The 21,103-nt window shown below is 40.2% G+C and overlaps 1 protein-coding gene across 2 annotated transcripts; it reads right to left on the reverse strand.

Annotated features, from left to right (window-relative positions):
- Positions 1-735: 735 nt before the first annotated feature.
- Oprk1 (opioid receptor kappa 1) lies at positions 736-20,545 on the reverse strand. Of its 2 annotated transcripts, none has more exons than XM_059255627.1 (3): positions 20,289-20,545; positions 7,210-7,562; positions 736-1,321 (listed from the first exon to the last, which is right to left on the reverse strand). In XM_059255627.1, exons 1-3 carry the CDS (start codon positions 20,543-20,545, stop codon positions 789-791), a joined length of 1,143 nt encoding a protein of 380 aa, XP_059111610.1. In that variant the 3' UTR covers positions 736-788. The 2 variants fall into 2 exon arrangements, with proteins under 2 accessions (XP_059111610.1, XP_059111611.1); XM_059255628.1 differs by lacking the exon at positions 20,289-20,545 and adding an exon at positions 9,550-9,569 and having other exon boundaries at positions 736-1,312; positions 7,207-7,562.
- Between the last annotated feature and the right edge of the window lie 558 nt (positions 20,546-21,103).

Below are 21,103 nucleotides of genomic sequence, written 5' to 3' on the forward strand. Positions count from 1 at the left end.
ACTATTTACAGATGAAACTATACACACTTTGTTGGTACATAAGCTTCATACTTCTTAACACCAGTACATCTTTTCTCAGATTACCTGCCTGAATAGTATGCTAAAACCCAAAGATCATAAGTAGCAAACTGTAGTTTTCAAGGCATTAACCACTTTGAGAAGAGAGCATTTACAACTTTAAACACATTCACAAATGTCAACATGATGTTCTCTACCACTATGCACTTGTCCAGCATCATGGGTCTAAGTTCTTACTAAGATGCATTATTTTCACACATGAAACATGTCCACTTAACAGGGTATGAGCATTGACATGGTCTCATTCTAACTGAGTTTGCTTCTGCCAGTGTTAGCAGGTAAGTTTGGTGTCCACTAAGCTTTGGATACAATGGTTTGGTTTTGCTTTGCTTTTTCTTTTCTTTTCTTCTCCGGAGCTTTGGAACTATGTTGCATAGGAAGGCCACACAGATGGAGGGGAAATAAACCAGGGGAACCAGAAGAAAAAGTATTATCTTTGTTTATGATTGAGTTGAAATTAGACTGGCTTCCCTGTCCTAGGAAAGAGGTGTATTGTTGCCAGGACCTCTGTGCTCTGTTCTTCAGACTTGCTCCCCCTACTCAGCTAGATCACTAATGTGCCCTGCACTTCAAGACTTTAGAGCATGACTTGTCTTCATTATTGAATACCTCATCTTTCCATTTCAGACTGCAGTGGTAATCTGGGTTAAACCAAGATCATTGAACTCTTCTCTACCTAGAGAGCTGTAAGAAGACATCTCCACGACTAGTCATACTGGCTTATTCATCCCATCCACTTCCCTTATGGAAGCAGGATCCTGAACTGTGTTTCTAACTCTGTTGGTGCTCTTTCGCTCCATTCGCATCTTAATAGGGAAGCAGAAGTCCCTAAAACACCTCTTGAAGTTTTCATCAAGGAAGGCATAAAGGACAGGATTCAGGCTGCTGTTGGTATAACCCAAGGCAATACAGAAGTAATAGCTGGAGAGGGCAGCTGTGCTGTGGGAGGTGCTGCCCAGAGCCTCTACCAGGATGAAGATGTGAATGGGGGTCCAACAGATGATGAAGACTGCCACTACTACCAGCACCAGCTTGGTGATCCTGCGGAGATTTCGGTCCTTCTCTCGGGAGCCAGAGAGGAGCCGGACACTCTTCAGGCGAAGGATCATTAGGGTGTAGCAGACAATGATGATGAGGACGGGGATCACGAAGGCAAAGATGAAAACACAGATCTTCATGAAGAGGTCCCACCAGGAATAGTCATCATCAGGAAACTGCAAGGAGCACTCAATGCCATCCATATCTGCCAGAGGTACCAAAGTGAACAAAATCACAGAGAGAATCCTGTTATTGTCAGTACTATGACTTCAGTGTTATATGTTATCCCAATACCTTTGATTTCAGAAGTCCAGGTACAGTGAGATCGTACTGGAAGCACAACAGCAACTCAGAAATTGATGGTTCACTACTGAGCATTCTATCAAAACATGTGTCTACAGAGCTACTTGTTGTCAAACACAAAGTTCTGTACTGAATAAATATGCAAGCTGGCTAACAGTGTGACTTGTCCATCTGTGAGGGTTGGCTTTGTATCGGTGGCTTTCAGAGGAGCCAAACTGTTCACTTTTAGTGTGCCATTTATTTTGTATTTTTGTGTAGTAACAATTTCTCCACACCCGTGGCTCTGACAAAAGAGTAAACAGCAAAAACAACAAAAGAAAGCATCTATTTCTAGTAAATGACTAAACATTTTGAATCTCCCTACTGAATTTAGCAAATACCAACTTGTCTTAAAAATATTAACTAAATTGATGATGAAATACATCTAAATATGAATCAGGTGCTGTGATTTAATAGTACCACTCTGCTCACTGTGATTAACGTCATTGAAATGTGAACAAAAATTTTAAAGGTAAATGAAGACAAACCAAGAGAAAGTAATAAGCATCTATATCAACCTTTGCTTTAGTGTTTCTATTAAATGATTTAAAGTATCCTTTAAAAATCATCACCATTGTCTTAGAAAATGAAATGTTAAAAATTTCACTAGTTAGTATGTCATGAAACTCTGAGTTTAATATAAATGTTCTACAGTTGTCTATTAAATCTGATAAACATTTTAATTTTTAATTTTTATTTTATATGTATGAGTGTTTTGCCTGCATAAATGTATGTGCACCATTTGTGTGCCTGGTTCCCACAGTGGTGAGAAGGAGCTAAATTCCCTGGAACTGGAGTTACAAATGTTTTTGAGCTACCATGTGAATGCTGTGGAACTGAATGTGGTCTTCTGCAAGAATAACAAGTGCTCTAAACTGCTGATCCATCTCTCCAGCTCATAAAAATTTTTCTTTCTTTTTTTAAGGTGATCTGGAGTTTTATTTATTTTTTAAGTAACGATTTTTTTATCCCATCCCAGCAACAGTTTCCCCTCCCTTCTCTCCTCCCAGTCCCTCCCCTACCTTTCTCTCTGCACTCCCCCCATCCACTCTTCTGTTTCTATTGAGAAAAGGGCAGGCCTCCCATGGATATCAACTGAACATGGCATATCAAATTGCAGTACGACTAGGCACATGCCTGGTATTGAGGCTGGACACAGCAACGAAGTATGAGGAAAATGGTCCCAAAAATCAGCAAAAGACTCAGAGACAGCTCCTGCTTTCACTGTTAGAAAGACTACATACACAACTGTAACATATGAAGAGGGCCTAGGTCAGCCCCATACAGGCTCCAGCCACATAACCTTCAACCTACAATTTGCCTTGCCTACAAGATGTGCTGGGGTAAAAGAGGCACAGGAATTGTGGGAGTGGCCAACCAATGACTGGTCCAGCCTAAGATCCATACCACTAGAAGGAACCTACCCCTGACACTGCCTGGAGGGCCAGGACCAGAGGCTGAATAGTGCAAACACCTAGGATAGAACCAAACCTAACTGGCAAAAAAAGAAAAAGAAAAAAGTCAATGTAATGATGTCCAACAATATTATGCTATACGTATAGATTGGTGACTAGCCCAATTGTCATCAGAGAGGCTTCATCAAGCAACTGATGGAAACAGATGCAGACCTACAGCCAAACACTGGGCAGAGCTCAAGGAATCCTGCAGAAGAGGGGGAAGAAGGATTGTAAAAGCCAAAGGGGTCAAGGACACCACAATAAAACCCATAGAATCAAGTAACCTGGGCTCATAGAGGATCACAGATACTGAAATGGCAAGCATAAACATGTTCTTAAAGATGAGAAGTGTGTTTTGGCGACGGGGAAGTCGCAAACCTTTGTAGGTCTCTACTTGCAGAAGTGTCGGCTGAAAAGTCACTTCAGAGACACTTATGTAGAGATTTCTTTCTTTGGTTCTCTCCCTGACAATGTGTGGTCCATATAATTCTACTCACAATATTTACTACATAGACAGATAATCTTCTTAAAGGAAATTGTGAGGTCATTATTTTTTCTCACTTTTCTCTTTAGAATGTAAACAACCCTAGAATAAGGATCAAATCTGCCTTATTCTCAAAATTCATCTTTGGCACAAGGGTCATGCCTACAGCACATGCTACAAAAATAATAAATCTTTAAAATAAGTGGTCATGCATACATCATATATGCACAAAACCCTTGTACATCTAATGTGCAACAGTCACTCATCAAACTTGGCAACATGACACCAAGGTGATGACATTTAACTGTGAAGGCTTGCTTCGCTTCAACTATCTCACAGATAGTTACAGTTTAGTAAATATTTGACTGATAGTTATGATCGATGATGAAAATGATCAATGGCGCCGGGCGGTGGTGGCGCACGCCTTTAATCCCAGCACTCGGGAGGTAGAGCCAAGCGGATCTCTGTGAGTTCGAGGCCAGCCTGGGCTACCAAGTGAGTTCCAGGAAAGGTGCAAAGCTACACAGAGAAACCCTGTCTCGAAAAACCAAAAAAAAAAAAAAAAAAAAAAGAGAAAAGAAAATGATCAATGGCAGCTACTTTAAAAAATCTGTATGAAATAAACACCAATTGTGGAGTAGAGATGGCCTCCAAAAGTGCCTGAGACACTGAACATGTATCATCAAAGAAGAGGAACTACAAAATGTCCCTAATCCATGATTTGTTTCAAATATCTGTTTCTGGAAAAAGAAAATGTGTTCAGATTGAATTATCTTTACAGTTGCTTCAGCTCAGAAAGTAGTGTTTCTTCAAATACCATACAACTATTCTCACATATAGAATCTAAAGAAGTTGATCGTATTGAAGTTCAAGGCTAGAATTGTGGCTTCAGACTTTCTTTTCCCTTGCAGATGAGTACAGCAGGGTCACAGCTCACATTGGCACATAGTCCAGCATCTATGACTTTCATATTAGAATTAGATCCAACAGTCAAACTAAAGATTTCTTTTTCATTTTTTTATTGTTTGTTTTTGTTTTCTATTTTAGTTTTTGAAATTAAACTAAATCATTTCCCCTTCCCTTTCCTCTCTCCTACCCTTCCCATGTACACCCCTTGCTCTCTCTCAAATTCAGGGCTTTTATTTCTTTAATTGTTGTTGCATATGTATGTGTATATATTACTAAATATATACATATAACCTGCTTATTGTGTATAATGTTACTTGTCTATATGTTTTCAGGGATGATTATTTGGTTTTGTATTAAGTAACTGAGTACTATTTCCCAGGGAAAGCTATTTCTCTTACTTTCAGCATCTCTTAGCTGCTTATAGTTTTTTTTTTTTTTTTTTTTTGTTTTTTGTTTTTTTTTTTTTTTTTTTGTCTAGGGTTGCTTACTATAGTACTGGTGATAAGCAGATTATGATTTACCAAAATAAATAATTCACACATATGTAGAACATAAGATTCAATATTTAATGCCCATACAGTAAAAACATTACTGTATACAAAGAGCCCTCACTATTGCATGGATATCAGTAGATGCTGGTAAACATATCAACAAACTGCATGGCCTCTGAGGACCGTGCTGGTTGTTGATGACACTGACATGCTGAAGGACAGTACCAACCAGCCATGACCAGTTGGAAAGATGACCTAAAGCACTCCTCTTAGTCATGAAACAGTCTTAACAGGCAGCATGGTGCATCACTCCAAAATGAATGCAGTTCACAAAAATCATCTTTCACAATATAAACAAATTCTTTAATTGAAAAAAGTAAAAGGAAAGAACAGTTATCCTATAAATCACTTTAATATGCTCTCCTTTGCTGCACAAATTAATCTTCACTGACATTAATGCATCTTTTCTTCTACTACACCTGTGCATTCATCTCCATCAATATCTACCTGGAAAAACCACATCTCTCTCATTTCTTATTTCCAAAGCCTAACTGAAACTCATGTTTTTCCTACGGTCTCACTTTCTGACACATGCTAGAAGTAATATAGTTGTTAAATTTGCAATTGAAACATGAACTACAAAACCATGTCTTTATTTGCCCTGAGAAAGTCATCTATCACCTTTTGTTACTCAGCCCCTTCTCATTTTAGTGAGTGCAGAGCATTGCTCCCGGATGGGCCTCGTGATGCACAGACACCTGAGACTAAGAAGAGTTCCTTGCCATTTATTTCCCCTTAATGTAGCCATGGAGAAAAAATTCTTCCGTGTGATGAATCATCTTCACAATTGCTCATTTGATTGCAAGTGTCAGGGTCCATCACCTGCTGTAGCTGTGATAGAAACTTGAAACACAGTTCAGAAGAAAGTACCATGAGCACACAACACCAAGAGTGACCCCTAATGTAAGCTGTCAACTTTGGGTGATGGTATGCCAATTTAGGCCGGGCTGTGACAAATGTGCCACTCTAGTGGAGGTGTTGATGTGGTGAAGCTGTTCATGTGTGGTGGCAAGAGACAAATTGAAACTCTATTTTGCATTTTAATTTTACTGTGACCCTAAAAGTTCTCTAAAAGAAACTGTCTAGAATGTACAAAAATAGCCTATGCATCTACCTACCATGGAAGATAAGCAATGATTACAGCACCTGTTCTTTTACTATGTCCTGAAAAGGTCTTGTTACATATATTCAATTATCTGTACTCACAAGTACTACAAAGCTCTCTAATAAAAAGATGCATCTGGACACCTTCAAGACCATTAAGTAGCATTTATACAGTTCAAAGGCTGTTTACCTGCTTCCCTCTAGGGAGTATCTATTAAGATCAAACATATTTCCCATGGCTTCATTTTTTACTAGAAAAGCAAAACTTTTGAGACAGTGGTTCTCATTTTGGCTTCAGGTCAGACTAACCTAGGTCACACTTCTGCAAGATTAAGCCAGGCTCTCTTGGGACCCAGGCATTGATGTGTTCTAAAGTACCCAGACAACTTCATCCCTCATCCCAATTTAATAAATGCAGAGAAAGTCTCTTTACCCTGTTTGCATAGGGTAAGAATTGTAACCATCTGTGAACCTGATTGTGAGCTGACAAAAGCCAATGAAGAAAGGATATATGAGGAGTAACCTTAAGGCAGAAAAGAGAAAAGATCCCATATATGTCTCTAATAATTTAATTCCTTGTTGGGGAGAAAAAGAAGGAAATATGTGTGATTGCTAGATTGCATTTTCAAAACCTTCTTGCCTTTGTTTTCTTACTTCATACACTTTCAAATTCCCTTTCCACCAAAAAATAAGAATAATGAGTATGATGCAGTCTAGTGGCAGTTAGAAGGCCTTATGTGCATACACTTTTCTCCTTATGACCTATGGAAATACTGTCAGGGTTAATCACACTCGCTTTCTGCTTGGTTCACCACATCATTAGTTAAAACATAAATGTCTAGGCTACAGGTTTCCAAAGTGTGTTTTATAGAATGGTACTCTCAACCTCAGTGTCTCAAAAGCTTCTGTGGAAAATAGGGGAAGATGAAAATAAAATAAGAAGCCAGTGTATATAGTCTTCTCTCCATGGATTTACAGTTGCTCTAAATTCAGCAAGCACTTTAAGGATTTGAGACCTCTAGGTGTCTATTCTCTAGCACTGCCATCACCCCATTCCATGTTTAGAAGTAGAAAGAACACAACATTTTTTGTTTCTAATTTTCCATGGATTTAGGAATTATAATATTCATTGCTTTTATTTGCTTGTTTCCCAATAGATATGTGTTCCAGTCATTCCCAAGGTAAAAATGTTCATCTAATGAAAAAATTCAATTTTTATAAATGGGATGAAAACAATGGATCTTACCTTCTCTAACTTTGGTGCCTCCAAGTACTATTGCTGATATGCCAACAGATGATGACAAGAGCCAAATGCAAATATTGATGACCTTTGCTTTCAAAGGTGTGCGGAAATCCAAAGCTTTCACAGGGTGACACACAGCGATGTAGCGGTCCACACTCATCATGGTCAAGGTGAATATGCTGGTAAACATGTTGTAGTAGTCTATGGAAATGACAATTTTGCACAGAACATCTCCAAAAGGCCAGGAATTCATCAAGTACACAGCACTCTGGAAGGGCATGGTGGTAGTAACCAAGGCATCTGCCAAAGCCAGGTTAAATATGTAGATGTTGGTTGCTGTCTTCATCTTCGTGTATCTAAATGATAAGAAACAATAGCAGTTACTTCCAGCTCTGTAACTTAAACCCAGAGTGTGAATGTGAGTGACAGCCACTGAACTATTAATTTTGCTGTGCACTTACGTATTCCTTTTGCATTCATTACATGTGCAGATTGTGAAAGGAACTCAAACTTATTAAAGTTTTGTCTTAGTGCTTTGTTCAAACCATGATAAAGAGAATGAAGAAAATATAGGTCAATAAATACACGAATACACAGACAGACTGGAATACATAGAGGTCTTCATGTCATAGGTGATGATTTATTTTAATCCTTCACAGAGGTCTTACCTCAAGTATTTTTGAAGTATTTTTCTTCTGTTTGTATAATACAAAACCTTTTCCCTTTATGGTTATTTTGAGAAATCAATAATTGTAATTATTTAACCTTTTGAAAGTACAAAATGGTGTTCAATTTTAAAATATATCCAGCTGCAGTGGCCAAAGCACAAAATCATTGATTTCTGCTTGCTTATGCCACCAACTTGTCATTTTAAGTGTATTATATAAATAGAATAGACCAACGTGAATTGTATTTGATACAGTAACATCACAGTAAACAAAAATAAGTTCGGTCTTTCTCTCAGTCTTGGACAATTATATAAAGTGTGCAGTTGTCTCTAACTGTCTTGCTTTTCAGTCAAGGGGACATTAATGTTCAAATTGGGTCAGCAAGATTGCCTGGAAGCTGAAATAATTCTCCACACTACAACATGAGGTTCAGAGCAACACTGCTTTCACTCAAATCTGAATCAACAATCAAAGAATTGTTCTTTGAAGGAATGCTTCCTCCAGAATCCATTGAGCAGTAAATACACATAGCATTTCACCTCTCTGAAGCCAAGAGGGGAAAACTGTCTATTAATTCCTTTCTGTGTACTTGAGAATTGTAAACCTTATCACAATGAATGCATCCCTGTCCTCCTAGACACATACATTGCCTCATGGAAAACATTTAGTTGTCAGTAATATCAGAGTGATGGAATGGTGTTGCCCAAGATGAAGTCACAGTCCTGAGTCTAAACTTTCAGAGTCAGTTTCTGATACATAAAGATGGTAAGCTGGGAGCCCAGGAGAGAGGCCACTACAGAGTCTTGCTCAACACATCTGGCAGGTGGGGATGCATTCCACCCTCAGTATCCACTGCCTTTGATCTTCCCCTTCTCTTCTTGTGAGAAATAAGATATGTTATTGGCTGGGTGAGGGACCATTGCAAGGATTAGTACTAAAGTTAGCAAGTTCTGGTTTTCCTCATGGCCCATTTCTAAAAGAGTGATTTAATCTGGGAAGTGGGGAAACACATTCCACCTTTGGACATTTAACTCAAATATTGCTAAGTGACTTATATGTTTTAGAAAATGTTTAAGGCTTTATAACCAAATACTCATAATATCTTTATAAAAGCACAGATAACTAAGCAAGTACAGTTTTAGAAATAATGTTTCTAATGAGAAAATATAGAATACAATACATTTGAGTACTGCCTGCTTTAAAATGTGATTTTTTTGTTTGAAAAAATACAAGTTATAGACATACTTCCTACTCCTTTAAGTTCCTCTAACAAAATCACTAATATTAATAGAAGTTCCAGCTGGTGGTAGCTTTGGTATCTACTCTTGTGTTTGGAGTCTCTGAGGTTCCTGTGTCTTCATGAACTTATACTGGCATTCTTTGCTTTATAAAATTAGATATGCCTGGGTCCTGGTCTTCCATTTTTTTCCTTCCTACCAACAGACTGACTTCACTAGGATGTACTAGTCAATTTTGCATCATGATGACAAATACCTGAGCTAGTCAACTTGTCTGTGGAAAGGGTTATTTCTGTTCCCTTTCTTGGAGGTTCCATACCATGCCTTGCTAGCCTTGTAGCTTCAGGCCAGTGGTAAAGCAATGCCTCTATACAGGAGTGCACAGAAGAGCAAAGCCATTCATTTTACCACCATTAGTGAAGAATATGAAGATGAACATGAGTTCCAAAGACCCCATTTAAGGGAACACCTAAAAAAATCCAAAGACCCTCAGTTAGCCTGCATCCATTAAAGGCATAAGGCCACATATTCAACACCCAAGCCTTTGAGCTATGTTCAAGGTCCAGAGAACAGCAAGAACTTACTATCACCATCCTCAGTTCCCTCGTGTACAAAATGCGTGTTTACTCCACAGCATTCCAAAGATAACTTTAGCACATGGGGTAAAATTTATTTCCCCCCACTCCAAGCGAGTGATCATGTCTAATTTATATCATGTGCTCCAATTCTTCCTCCTTTTCATATTTGTGGAGAATCTCATAGCTAGCCCTGAAAGCGAAGTGGGACATAGCTTCCAGATGATGCTCATGGCCATTTTACCCAATTCAGCTTGAACATAAAGATGGTGGTAAAATGAAACTTGAGCCCTGACATAGAAGAACATAAGTGCAATGATACTAGAACTCTATAAGATATGAATCTAAAGTTATCATAAAATATTGGGTGATATCTAGTTTTTAGCTTTTCAAAATATTTATAACCAATAGATGCACAAAACTGTATAAGATCTGAATTTGTAAAGAATCCAGATCATGTCACCAGAGCTCAGAATAAAAGAACTGAGCACAGACAGTAAGCACAGTGACAACTCATTTCAAAAAGCTTTCCATCCAGAATATAGGCCTATCTCATCTAGGTCTCATAGTAACTCCATGTGGTAGAGACTTGTAGCCAGAATTTCTCTAGTCCTGCCTTGCCCAGCAGTCTTGACAAATCTCTTATCTGCAGGTCCCATAGTCACTTATAAAATAATTACTCAGAGGTTATAGTAATTACAAACTGTATGCCTATGGCTCAGGCTTCTTGCTAGCTAGCTCTTTCATCTTAAATTAACCCATTCCTATTAATCTATATGTTGCCGCATGGCAGTGGCATTACCAGTCTGCTGGCATCTTGCTGCTTCTTGAGTGGTGACTGGCGTCTCTCTCCTACTCTCCTTTCTTCTTCTGGTCTCTGTCTTGGATTTCCTGCCTGGCTATAACCTGACTTGCCATAGGCCAGAGAAGCTTCTTTATTAACCAATCATAGCAACATATATTCACAGCATCAGAAAGACATCCCACAGCACTTCCCTTTTTCTGTCTAATCAAAAGTGAAGGTTTTAACTTTAACAAAGTAAAATTACATATAATTATCAAGCAAGAATTACAGTTACAATATCTAGTCAATTTGTATTTGGAAAATTAAAGAAAATACTCTATCATCTATCCTATGTTTGTGAGTCTAAAGTTTTATGTCTAGTTTATCTTTTATCATGACTAAGGAAAACTATAATTATAATTATTTAGTCTTCAACTACAACAAAGACCCCAGAAAGGTATAATATTACCTAAGTAAACAGGAAGTACATTGTAAGCAACTTCCAAAAATCTAGAATGACAGAGACATCTGGCTGCTGGACAGTCACTCAAAGTTCCTCTGTAATACTGGGGCATCCATCTTTAGCCTATAGGCCTAGAATTTCTCAGTTGCTTCTCCCTGTGTTCTGTAGAATGTCTGGTAGTCTCCTCCGTAAAGCAGGAACCTGAATAACCATCTCATCTTGTTTTGGCAGGATTCAGTGGTCATTTTCCTATGGGTCCTGCATGTTCAGTTTATACAACATCCTGTCAAGAGTCCAGGCAAGGGCACGTTTTTTGCCCAGTGGTTAACTTTTGCCACAAAAAAAGCAAACTCTATACCGAGTTTCTTCAATGCCCATCATCCTCTTTGAAGTAATTGGTGCTGCCAGGAGCAGACGAGTCTCATTTTCCAGAAATTTATAAGTTCTTAAACCATGTTAAATGCCATATTCTTTAGGTCTTTGAAGTGTTTGAAGATTACCTAACTAATCAAAATATATCTTTGTATATCTAAAATAAATGTAACTAACATAACTATAAATTTGACTATCATAGAAGACTAATTATTAATCTGTATTTCTTAATTATACATTACAATTTAATTGAGTTGCATAAACATAATTCCTTAAAAAAGAGTAGAAACATATATACAGTATAACAAAATTAACTTTAAATTTGTATCAGTAAACTAAAATCCATAGCAATGTAAACATTTCAAACAAGTTGTTGCTCTTTAAAAGTAGATTCAGTAATCTACCCTTTTTATCCTATCATATCTATATTATCCCCTTTTCTTCTTTAGAAAGAGATTACATTTATAATCAATCCCCTTTAAATAAAAATAAACATTTATAAACAGTATTTTGGGAATTTGGGCATAGCTTCTCATACTTCTTCCTGCTGATTGGGGGCACTGGCAATCTTATGGGGATCCTGATAAGTATATAGTTATTGTACTTATTGTACATAGTTTTTCTTATTACTTTAAATGTTTGCAAATTTGTGAAAAGCACTATGGATAAAATGGGGGAAATCATACTTTATCACAAGAAAAAATATTTTATTATTTTAGACAAAAAGGGGGAAATGTGGTGACATATTGTGTACCCCAATATATTATGTACCCTAATAAACTTGTCTGAGGATCAGAGGACAGATCCATCCACCAGATTAGACATAGAGGCCTCACAGTGGTGGCATACACTTTTAATCCTATCACTGGGAGGCAGAGATATGTCTGGATCTCTGTGAGTTCAAGGCCACATTGGGAACAGAGTGAGGTGTGGTGGCACACACCTTTAATCCCAGCACTTGAGATCTCATGTTTTTGCTTGGGAAGCACAGACACCTTTAATCTCAGAAAGAATCATGGTTGGGTGGAGAATGGTCTATAAGGCTTGAAGAGACAGGAACTAAGCAGCAGTTCAACTGATTCTCTCAGGGGTGAGGACTCAGAGGCTTTCATTCTGAGAATTTGTGGAAACAGGATTGGCTGAGGAGGTGGTGAGGTGAGGTTGGCTGTGGCTGATTCTGTTTCTCTGATCTTTCAGCTTTCACCCCAATATCTGGCTCTGGATTTTTTTCTGTGAATAAGACCTTTTAAGATTCATGTTACATCACCTAATATTTCTGTTCTATACATGCAGCAACTAAGAATCATGGAATTCCCTTTAAAAATCTTAAAGAGATATAAATACAAATTACAGTGCAGAAATTGCAATCCAGGAGTTACATGTAAGTTACATATTCCTACATCTGTCATTCCAACTACTTATAACTTTCAAAATCTAGCATTTTGACTTTTATTTATCTTACTTGATTTTCACACATCCTTCAAGTTGGAATAGAGATTTATGTCTTTGCCCTTCTCTAGCTAAAGACATTTGGGCTTGAGTGATCTGTGCAGCACAGACAGAGACAGACCTTGCTTTGAGGAACAGGGCAGGGCTCTATCCTGCAGACAGGTGCTTAGAAACGTGCCACACTGACAGGATAGAGAGCTCACAATCAGAACTAAAGAAAAGAATGAACCAGAAGTTCAATAGCATTAATAGTCTTCCAGGAAGTACACTGTGCTGGACTCTATAAACATGCAGGTGGAAACCAAAACCTCTACCCTCAGAGATTCTGGCAGAGCCCCCAGGAGCTATATACATTTAACTACAACAAAATGTTAGGCAATCTTTTCATTCAATTATGTCTACTGAGGATAAAACAAATATTTTTTTCTTGTGATAGAGTATTATTTCCCCCATTTCATCCATAATGCTTTACAGAAATTTGCAAGCATTTAAAGTAAAATGGCACCATCTAGGTGGGAAGTCTTGGCTTGTTTGTAAAAGCTGAAGGTGGGTTGGCTGCAAATGATTGTGTCTTTAAAATACACATCTCAGGAGCATGTGGCACTCAAGGGCAAAGTCGGCGGTTTCTCCTTGCTAATATCTCCACAGAGCTACAAACCTGAGTCACAACACTGTACCTTGGACAGGAGGGGAAAGACAGACCAGGAAGAAGACACTGAGTTCCTTTACCCAGTAGACATGGATTCCAAGATTCCCCAAGAAACACAGGACTATACTATAAGTTGTTAGGGTAGGGCCGTGGGAGGTTATTGTAATAACAAGAGCAGCAGCTGCCTTGGTAATGACAGTGGAGGCCAGCATTCACACCAGAGCATTTACCATATGCCAGGCCCTTGCTGTGTGACGTGTATGTGTGTGTGTGTGTGTGTGTGTGTGTGTGTGTGTGTGTGATCTAATCATCACTACAACTTTATCAAGTCATATAAAACTCCTAAAGCAGCACCTATCACTTTGTAAGCCACCAGTGAATGTGTAAAACAATTTTGTTCTTGATGGGTCATAGGTCTTCTCTGGCCTAACACCACTCTTCCCACCCATCCAGTCTGCCATCACTCCCCAGAAAGCCCATCTTCTCACTGCCCCCTGCAAGGGATACTGGGTATCAAACTTCTCTCTGTGTCCCTGTCATCTGGCAAGCTCAAGTTCCTGTGGGGTTCCCTCTTTACAGCATCTGTGCAGATTTCCCAGGTGTCTAGCTTCTTTCCCTCTGTGTGTTCACAAATGCAATGTAAACAGTGGTTATACTCATTGTTTGGGGTGGGGGGGTTCTGTTTTTGTTTGTTAAATTACACCAATTTGTACAGACACAAACCAAGACAGGCCTAAGGACTTTTGGTTGAATCTACAAAGGCAGAATCTACAGATGTGAAGAGTCAACTGTAGTAATTTGAAGGTGGAGGGTGGCAATGAACAAGTTTAGAAGAACAGATGACTTGTCCTAAAATGGAAGTCAGCGACATAGTAGAAACTCAAACTTTGGTGTCAATGTAATGCAAACTACAACACTACTGAACCCATGGACCTGGCATCTGTCCCCCATACTCGAATTTCCCACATCCAGACACAGTAGGAAGAAAGTTGTGAAGCCTCAGGGAAACACAGTCCTTTTAACTAGCAGTAGGAGACCAACAGTGCAAGACACAAGCAGGTAATGGGTGGGCTTTCTTTTGCATGTCAACAAGAGTGGTGTATTCACTATACTGAGTATGCTTTCCAGGTTGCATAACATGCTGGGTAGGGATCCAAAAGGGTAGGGAAATGAGGAGACATTGCTCAAAGGTACAAATCCTCAGTTACAAGATGAATTCATTCTGGAGAACAAACGTACAAATGATATATAAATGATGACTATGGTTAGGATACTATAGTGTGGATCTGAAAGATGCTGAGGACAGATCTTAAGTGTGCTTCCTACATAACTGGCACTCCTAGAGAAGTGTGATATCATTATCACTGTGTGATAATGACTGTGTTTGTTTGATTAAGTTAAAAATTTTAGAGTTCATACATATTTTAAATGATGTTACTTTTCTATCACAGTAACAAAATACCCAAGGTAATCAATCTGTAATGAGGAAAGGTTGTTATGGCTCCCAGTTGGGAAGTTTCAGTCCACTTTGGTCCATTTGTTGGGAAGAGATCATGATGGTTCAGTATACCATGGTAAAGAAGGCCTGTTTACCTCGTGCATTCGTAGGATAGAGGAGAGAGAGAGAGAGAGAGAGAGAGAGAGCAAGCATGCATACACCCCAATATCTCCTTCAAAGGCATGCAGCCAGTGACCTCACTTCCTTACATTAAATCATACCTCTTCAACATTCCACTGCCTCTGAGCAGCACTTCAAGTGGATGACAACATCTTCAACATGTGAGCTTTCAAGTGACATTTTAAACACACCTTCAACACAAGTAATTTTCAGTAGTCAGTTAGGCCTCAGTGAAACCTGATAGGGTAGAGCAACTCCAGTGCGAACTGTGGAGTCTGTGTGAAGTTACTGAGTCAGCACAGGTGTATTGATTGCCTCCTTCTGCATGCTTACATGTGGCACGGTGCTTATGGTGGGAAGACTGCATGTGAGGGGCAGGGTATGTTGAAATCTATGTCTGTCATTAAATTTTTCTGTGAACTCAACTACCAAGAACTTTTAGAAAAGTCTTTTTTCAGATATTAAATAAAAATAAAACAATCAGGAATGAAGATTGTCCTGATCTGACTTCTCAGTTGAATGATTTGAAAATATGAGTTTGTTTCATTAAATTTTCCAGATATCTTCAGTTCATCTCAATAAAATTAATTTGCTAAACATCCTTCTGGATTACTTGATATTGAAATTGTGATTGTTTACTAAAAAGCAGTAGTTTATTCATTTCTGAAAAGAAAGGAAATGTAGTCCTTGCCTCTGAGTTGTCTTTGGCTTTCCCTCAGTCTGAAGTCCCTCTGGGGAATCTCATTCCACATTGGAGCAGGTTTTTTCCAGTGCTCACTCCCATGCACAGAGCCAGCACCATAAGAGGATGGAAGAGGCGCAAAAGCTGCTGGCTTTCCTCTCCGTTACCACACAGGTAGTCAAGTGCAGTGCCAACCCTGAGCCAAGTCACACCTGGGCAGGCTATCCCAGCAGGCCTGTGGCCAAGGAGGATGGGGAATGCCCAAGAAATAATTTCACTGGAGTAGTCAGTGGCTGGAAAGAGCTCATCTGTTCCTCTTGGTATCGCCACACAGCAATGATCCCTCAGAACAAATTCCAATATGTTCCACAGAGCACAGCCATCTGGGTACCAAAAGGCATATAGATATTTAAAATTATTTCTCTGACATCCTATAGAAATCTTGAGAATTGACATAAGCAAAGATTTAAACCTTTCATGAAAATTCTGTCCTCATTGGCCATTTGGGATAATAAGTGTTAAACAAGTGAAAAAACAATAACCCACAAGTGTTTTGCAGCACTAGCCCCATTCTTAAAATCCATTCTCCTGTGAGGTGTGGTAGCACAGGGCTGAAACCCCAGCACTTGGTAGGCAAAAGTAAGAGGATAGTGAGTTTGAGGTGAGCTTGGGGAATTTAGTGAGATTGTCTCAAAAACAAAGACTACCACTGTCTATTTTTCTTATACAAGTTTTCTTTGTCTAAGACATAAGCTGACATAACCTCTAAAGAAAAGGTGAGGAACAAGTAATTGTTTACTTCAAAGCTCTTGATACAATTCTAAGCCTGTATTACTTGTCCCACAGAAATTCCATCCATCTTAGAATGACAGCTGTCTTACAGCCACAGAAATTTAGATTTCTAGCTAAGCAGAGAGCCTCCAGGGGCAACCACGACTGTCTGCATCCAGAAGTCAAGCTACGGTGAAGGAGGTGCCACCCACATAGTTCTCAGCAAGATATTGCCACTCAGATATAGCACAAGAGCTAATAGAGAGGAATTCTTCCCTCCCAGTAAGAAACAAGTTCTCCTGAAACTATCCCCAAGACAGATATCAGGAAAGACTGCAAAGCCAGGAGACATGGGAACAGTTCAGAAGGCTTTGTCTGTGGTCTGTTCAGGCATAAAGAACTCTACAGCACATTTCTGTATTTCTTTTCTATGATGCTGGAGCCCTATGTGTGCTCAGTAAGTGTTCAAACACCGAGGAATTTCCTCCAGCTCTGTGTTTTTAATTTTTGTTTTGAGATTTATTTTGCTCTCACTAAGTTGTCCAAACAGGCCTTAAGCTCACATTTCTCCGGCTTCAGCCTCCCAAGTAGCTGGGATTACAGGGCTATGTCTCCAGCCCAGCTGGCTTCTTTCCTACTTCCCTCCCTTCCACAACCTCTTTATCTTCATATGGTTGTTTTAGTCCTGAAACGGCTGTGCAGCCTCCATACTTCATTGTAATCACATACTCCACTGGGAGAAAACAAGTTTAAGTAATCCACACAAGCAGCTGCCATGAAACTAACTCTCTTTTAAAAGATTCTCAAACATGTACAAAATAATAAAAGAAAGAAAGATGGGCTCTTAATTTCTGATGTTGCTTTTTTGATTCTTTTGTAAAAAGAAATGTTAATGTTGGTTCCAAGATTGGATGCAGAAAAATGAGAGCATAATGTTTCATTCAAAGCCCAGGATAAAGTTGTAGGATGGAGCAGTGGTGAAGGGTGTGCAGGTGACCACACTGCACACTAGTCTTTTTTGTGCTCCTCTGCAGGGGTTTGTGATATGTAAAAGGAGGCCAAGCTGATACAGGTGAGACTTTGGAAGACAAGAACATCTAGTGCAGGGATTATGGGAACTCTGTGGGGGGGGGATGAAAGATCTGACATTAAAGAAGTAATGCTATTGCAGACTGTCCAACTGGGTCATCTCATTCCTTCCTACACTGACTCAATTCTGAGGCAACCACACAGTCTGGCCATGCAGTCTAGACTGGCTCAGGGGTAACCTGAATAAGCCATTACCTGTCCCAAACTTAAGATGCCATAAGCAGAGTGAACTATGGAACTTTTGCTTAGTGGCTTAAGGAAGAGTAAACTTTTCTCCTATTAATACGTGAGGAAATTGGTTTCTTCATGACTATCAAGCTCCATGCTCAGAAAATTTGGATAGGTCAATGAATTTGAGCTTAGGAAATGTAGCCTTTTCCATAGTAGTCCTTCCATAGTTACCTCTAAACCTCTTTCAAGATGACTCTCTCTTGGGGAACTTTCAACACAGTGATGCTGAACTACAAAGAACCAAATGTCTTCTACTCTGGGAGAAGGTCTGGGAGTGAGCCAAGCCCTGGCTTCAAATTACTGAAAACTGATGAGAATAGGAAAGGCAAAGCCTATCACTAAGACCCGAAGAATTTCTCATTTTTACTTTACGTTTCTTTGTAAATTTTTCTTTGTTTATCCTTAAAATTCATTGACAAAGAAATGTACCTTCATAGGAGTGAACTTTTGACTAAATGGAATATAATGTAATTGCTGTAGAACTTGAAACTGGAAGGAAGTGCTCTAGAACAATGAAAAGGAATGGGTCATGGTGTCGTAGGCAGAGTTTAATATGTTGGTGTCCCAATCACTGGCACCTCAGAATGTGGCTGGAGACTTGGCCATCAAAGAAGTAATTAAGATCCAGTGAGATCACACATCAGCTGCTATGTCTGCTGTCTTTATTAGAGCTTAGGACATAGTCACATACAGAAAGAAGGCCATTTGATCACATGGAGGTGACAGCCAAAAAGACAGAGACATTACAGAGAAAACTAACCTGGTACACTTTAACCTTGGGCTTTTTGTATCCAAAACTGTCAGATAAAATGTTCTGTTATTGAAGCCACCTAGCCTACAGAGCTTTGAAATGGTAGCCCTCTCAGACTAATACAGGTAGGTAGGCCTAGAAATTCAGAAATTCATGTTGGATCATCAGGTAGCCATCCAGAACAAGGGGAGATAGTGGAGTTTTTATATATATATGACTGGATAATGAGGAGAGAGAAAGAGTTTTTGGGTTTATCATCACATACCTGAAAATCATAGCCACATGGGAAAAACAAGAAACAATGAAGCCATTTGGGGGGCAGTGTGGAGATAATTTTAATGTTTCTCCTTAGCCAGACTATGGTTTCCAGGTCTTCAAACATTCATTTGGGTGTTACTGCAAAAGTTTTTTGTAGGAGGTATTAATCGAGATTCAGTTGATTTTAAATAGGGAAAGTAATCCTGACCACAAAGGTGGGCTGGCTGAACCAGGAGAAGGCATTGAGGGTATAACTGAGGTTCACCGAGGAAGAAGTTCTACCCAGGCATAGCATCTACCCCTTCTGGCTTCCTAAATTAAAGATTTCAGGTGTTCCACTTGCATAAACCAATTCCCTGTATGAATTCTTTCAGCACGCATATGCATCACTGGTTCTCGTTCTTTGTTTGACTACTCAGGAGAATATATCAAAAGGGCAGAAGAGAGCTATGAGGCCATGGAGGATATGACTGGATCACTTAGGAAACAGGAGAAAGTAATCTAAGAAGCAGCCAGAGCTCAGAGTTTATACAGGATACAGGGAGAAAGTGAGGGGGAAATGGAGACTTCTGCGAACTGGGCATCATGGCCTAGGGCTACGATCTTAGCACTCAGGACGATGGAGGCAGGAAGATGAGAGTTGCAGACCAGCCTGAGCTATGGAATGAATTCAAGGCCATCGTGGACTACATAAGAAGACCTTATGTCAAAAAACCAAGGGCTAAACAAATAGCTCAGGGATAGAGAGCTTGCCTTATTGAGTTTGATTCTGGGCACTTCAAAATTATGCTAGTGGATATTCACTAAGTATCATGTTGGTTTTCATTTCATAAGCCACAACACCAGTCCAGTGAATCACAGAAAACTCTGAATTATCTCCACTGCATTTGGTAGGCCTGGAGTTTATTTAAAGAAAAATTTACACAGGGCAGTAAAGTATTTCAATCCAAAGCAGGTAAACAAGCAAAAGCCACATAGATGTTCTCTTTTCTTTACCAGGAGATGACCTTGGAATCAGAACCCTGCCACTTTTTCACAGTGTTCTCTCAGCAGAGACTTGGAGCCTCTGCTGTGGCAGGTAGCTTTTAAGTCCTAAAAAGGTACCACGGATTTGCCCTGTGTGGACCCTACAATTCCTGTAAAACTCTCCCAGGAAATTCTTTTAAGATGTCACCTTGAAGAATCTCCATAACCCTGCACAGAAGAGACCCCACACCTCTCTCTGTCTCTCTCTGTCTCTGTCTCTGTCTCTCTCTCTCTCTCTCTCTCTCTCTCTCTCTCTCTCTCTCTCTCTCTGTCTTTCTCTCTCTGTCTCTCTCTCTGTCTCTCTCTGTCTTTCTCTGTCTCTCTGTCTCTGTCTGTCTGTCTGTCTGTCTCTCTCTCTCTCTCTCACACACACACACACACACACACACACACACACACACACACACACATCGTCATCCTATTACCCCTGCTACCACCACACCCTGTCCCGCACTCACCGAATGATGACAAACATGACCAGCGAATTGCCCACCAAGCCCACCACGAACACTACAGAGTAGACAGCGGTGATGATGACAGGGATGGCCGGGGAGATGTGTGCAGTCTCCAGCTGCTGGTCCTCTGAGCCCATACTGCCGTTGCTTTCCGATTCTACCCAGTTAGGGACCCAAGCGCTGCTGTTGGGGAGTCGGCAAGCACTCGGGGCACAGGTAGGGCCTGGCTCCCCACGGAAGATCTGGACCGGGGACTCCATGGTGAGGGCTGCAGCAGGAAAGCGAAGAGCGATGGTACCTGCCTGCGGTGCTGCGGGAGCAGAGGACAGACTGAATCCAAAGAGACAAACTTTACCTGTACAGGGGCGGCAGGCAGGGCTGGTGGGGAAGGAGCCTGCAACCCCTTGACTCAGTCTCAGTCTCGGGGAGCGTATTTGGAGGAAGGGGCATGGAGGACTGGCCTCTTGCTAACCGCTCCCCCCAACACTCTCCCGCTGCTAAACTGAGAGTATTTGGACATTCCCAGAGCCCTGAGGGTGCACGTCGCCCTCAGGCGCTGTTCACTCTACAGCTGTCCCTACCCTGCCTGTATGTGCTTGCAACCACAAGAAGCGCCCTACCTCACTGCTTCACTGAGCGCCACAACCGCCCCACTGTGCTTTGAAAGCCCCAAGCTCACCTCGGGATCCCTTGCTTCCCAAGTCACCATCAGCCTCCCAGCTGTCACTCTTGTTCCTGGGTAGCTGTTCTACCTGGATGGGGCCAGGTCTCGCTGCTCAGTGCGTGGCTCTGCTGGGTGGGATGAAGCCAAGAAGCAG

Source organism: Peromyscus eremicus, chromosome 2 (genome assembly GCF_949786415.1).
Source record: "Peromyscus eremicus chromosome 2, PerEre_H2_v1, whole genome shotgun sequence".
NCBI classification, from domain to species: domain Eukaryota; kingdom Metazoa; phylum Chordata; class Mammalia; order Rodentia; family Cricetidae; genus Peromyscus; species Peromyscus eremicus.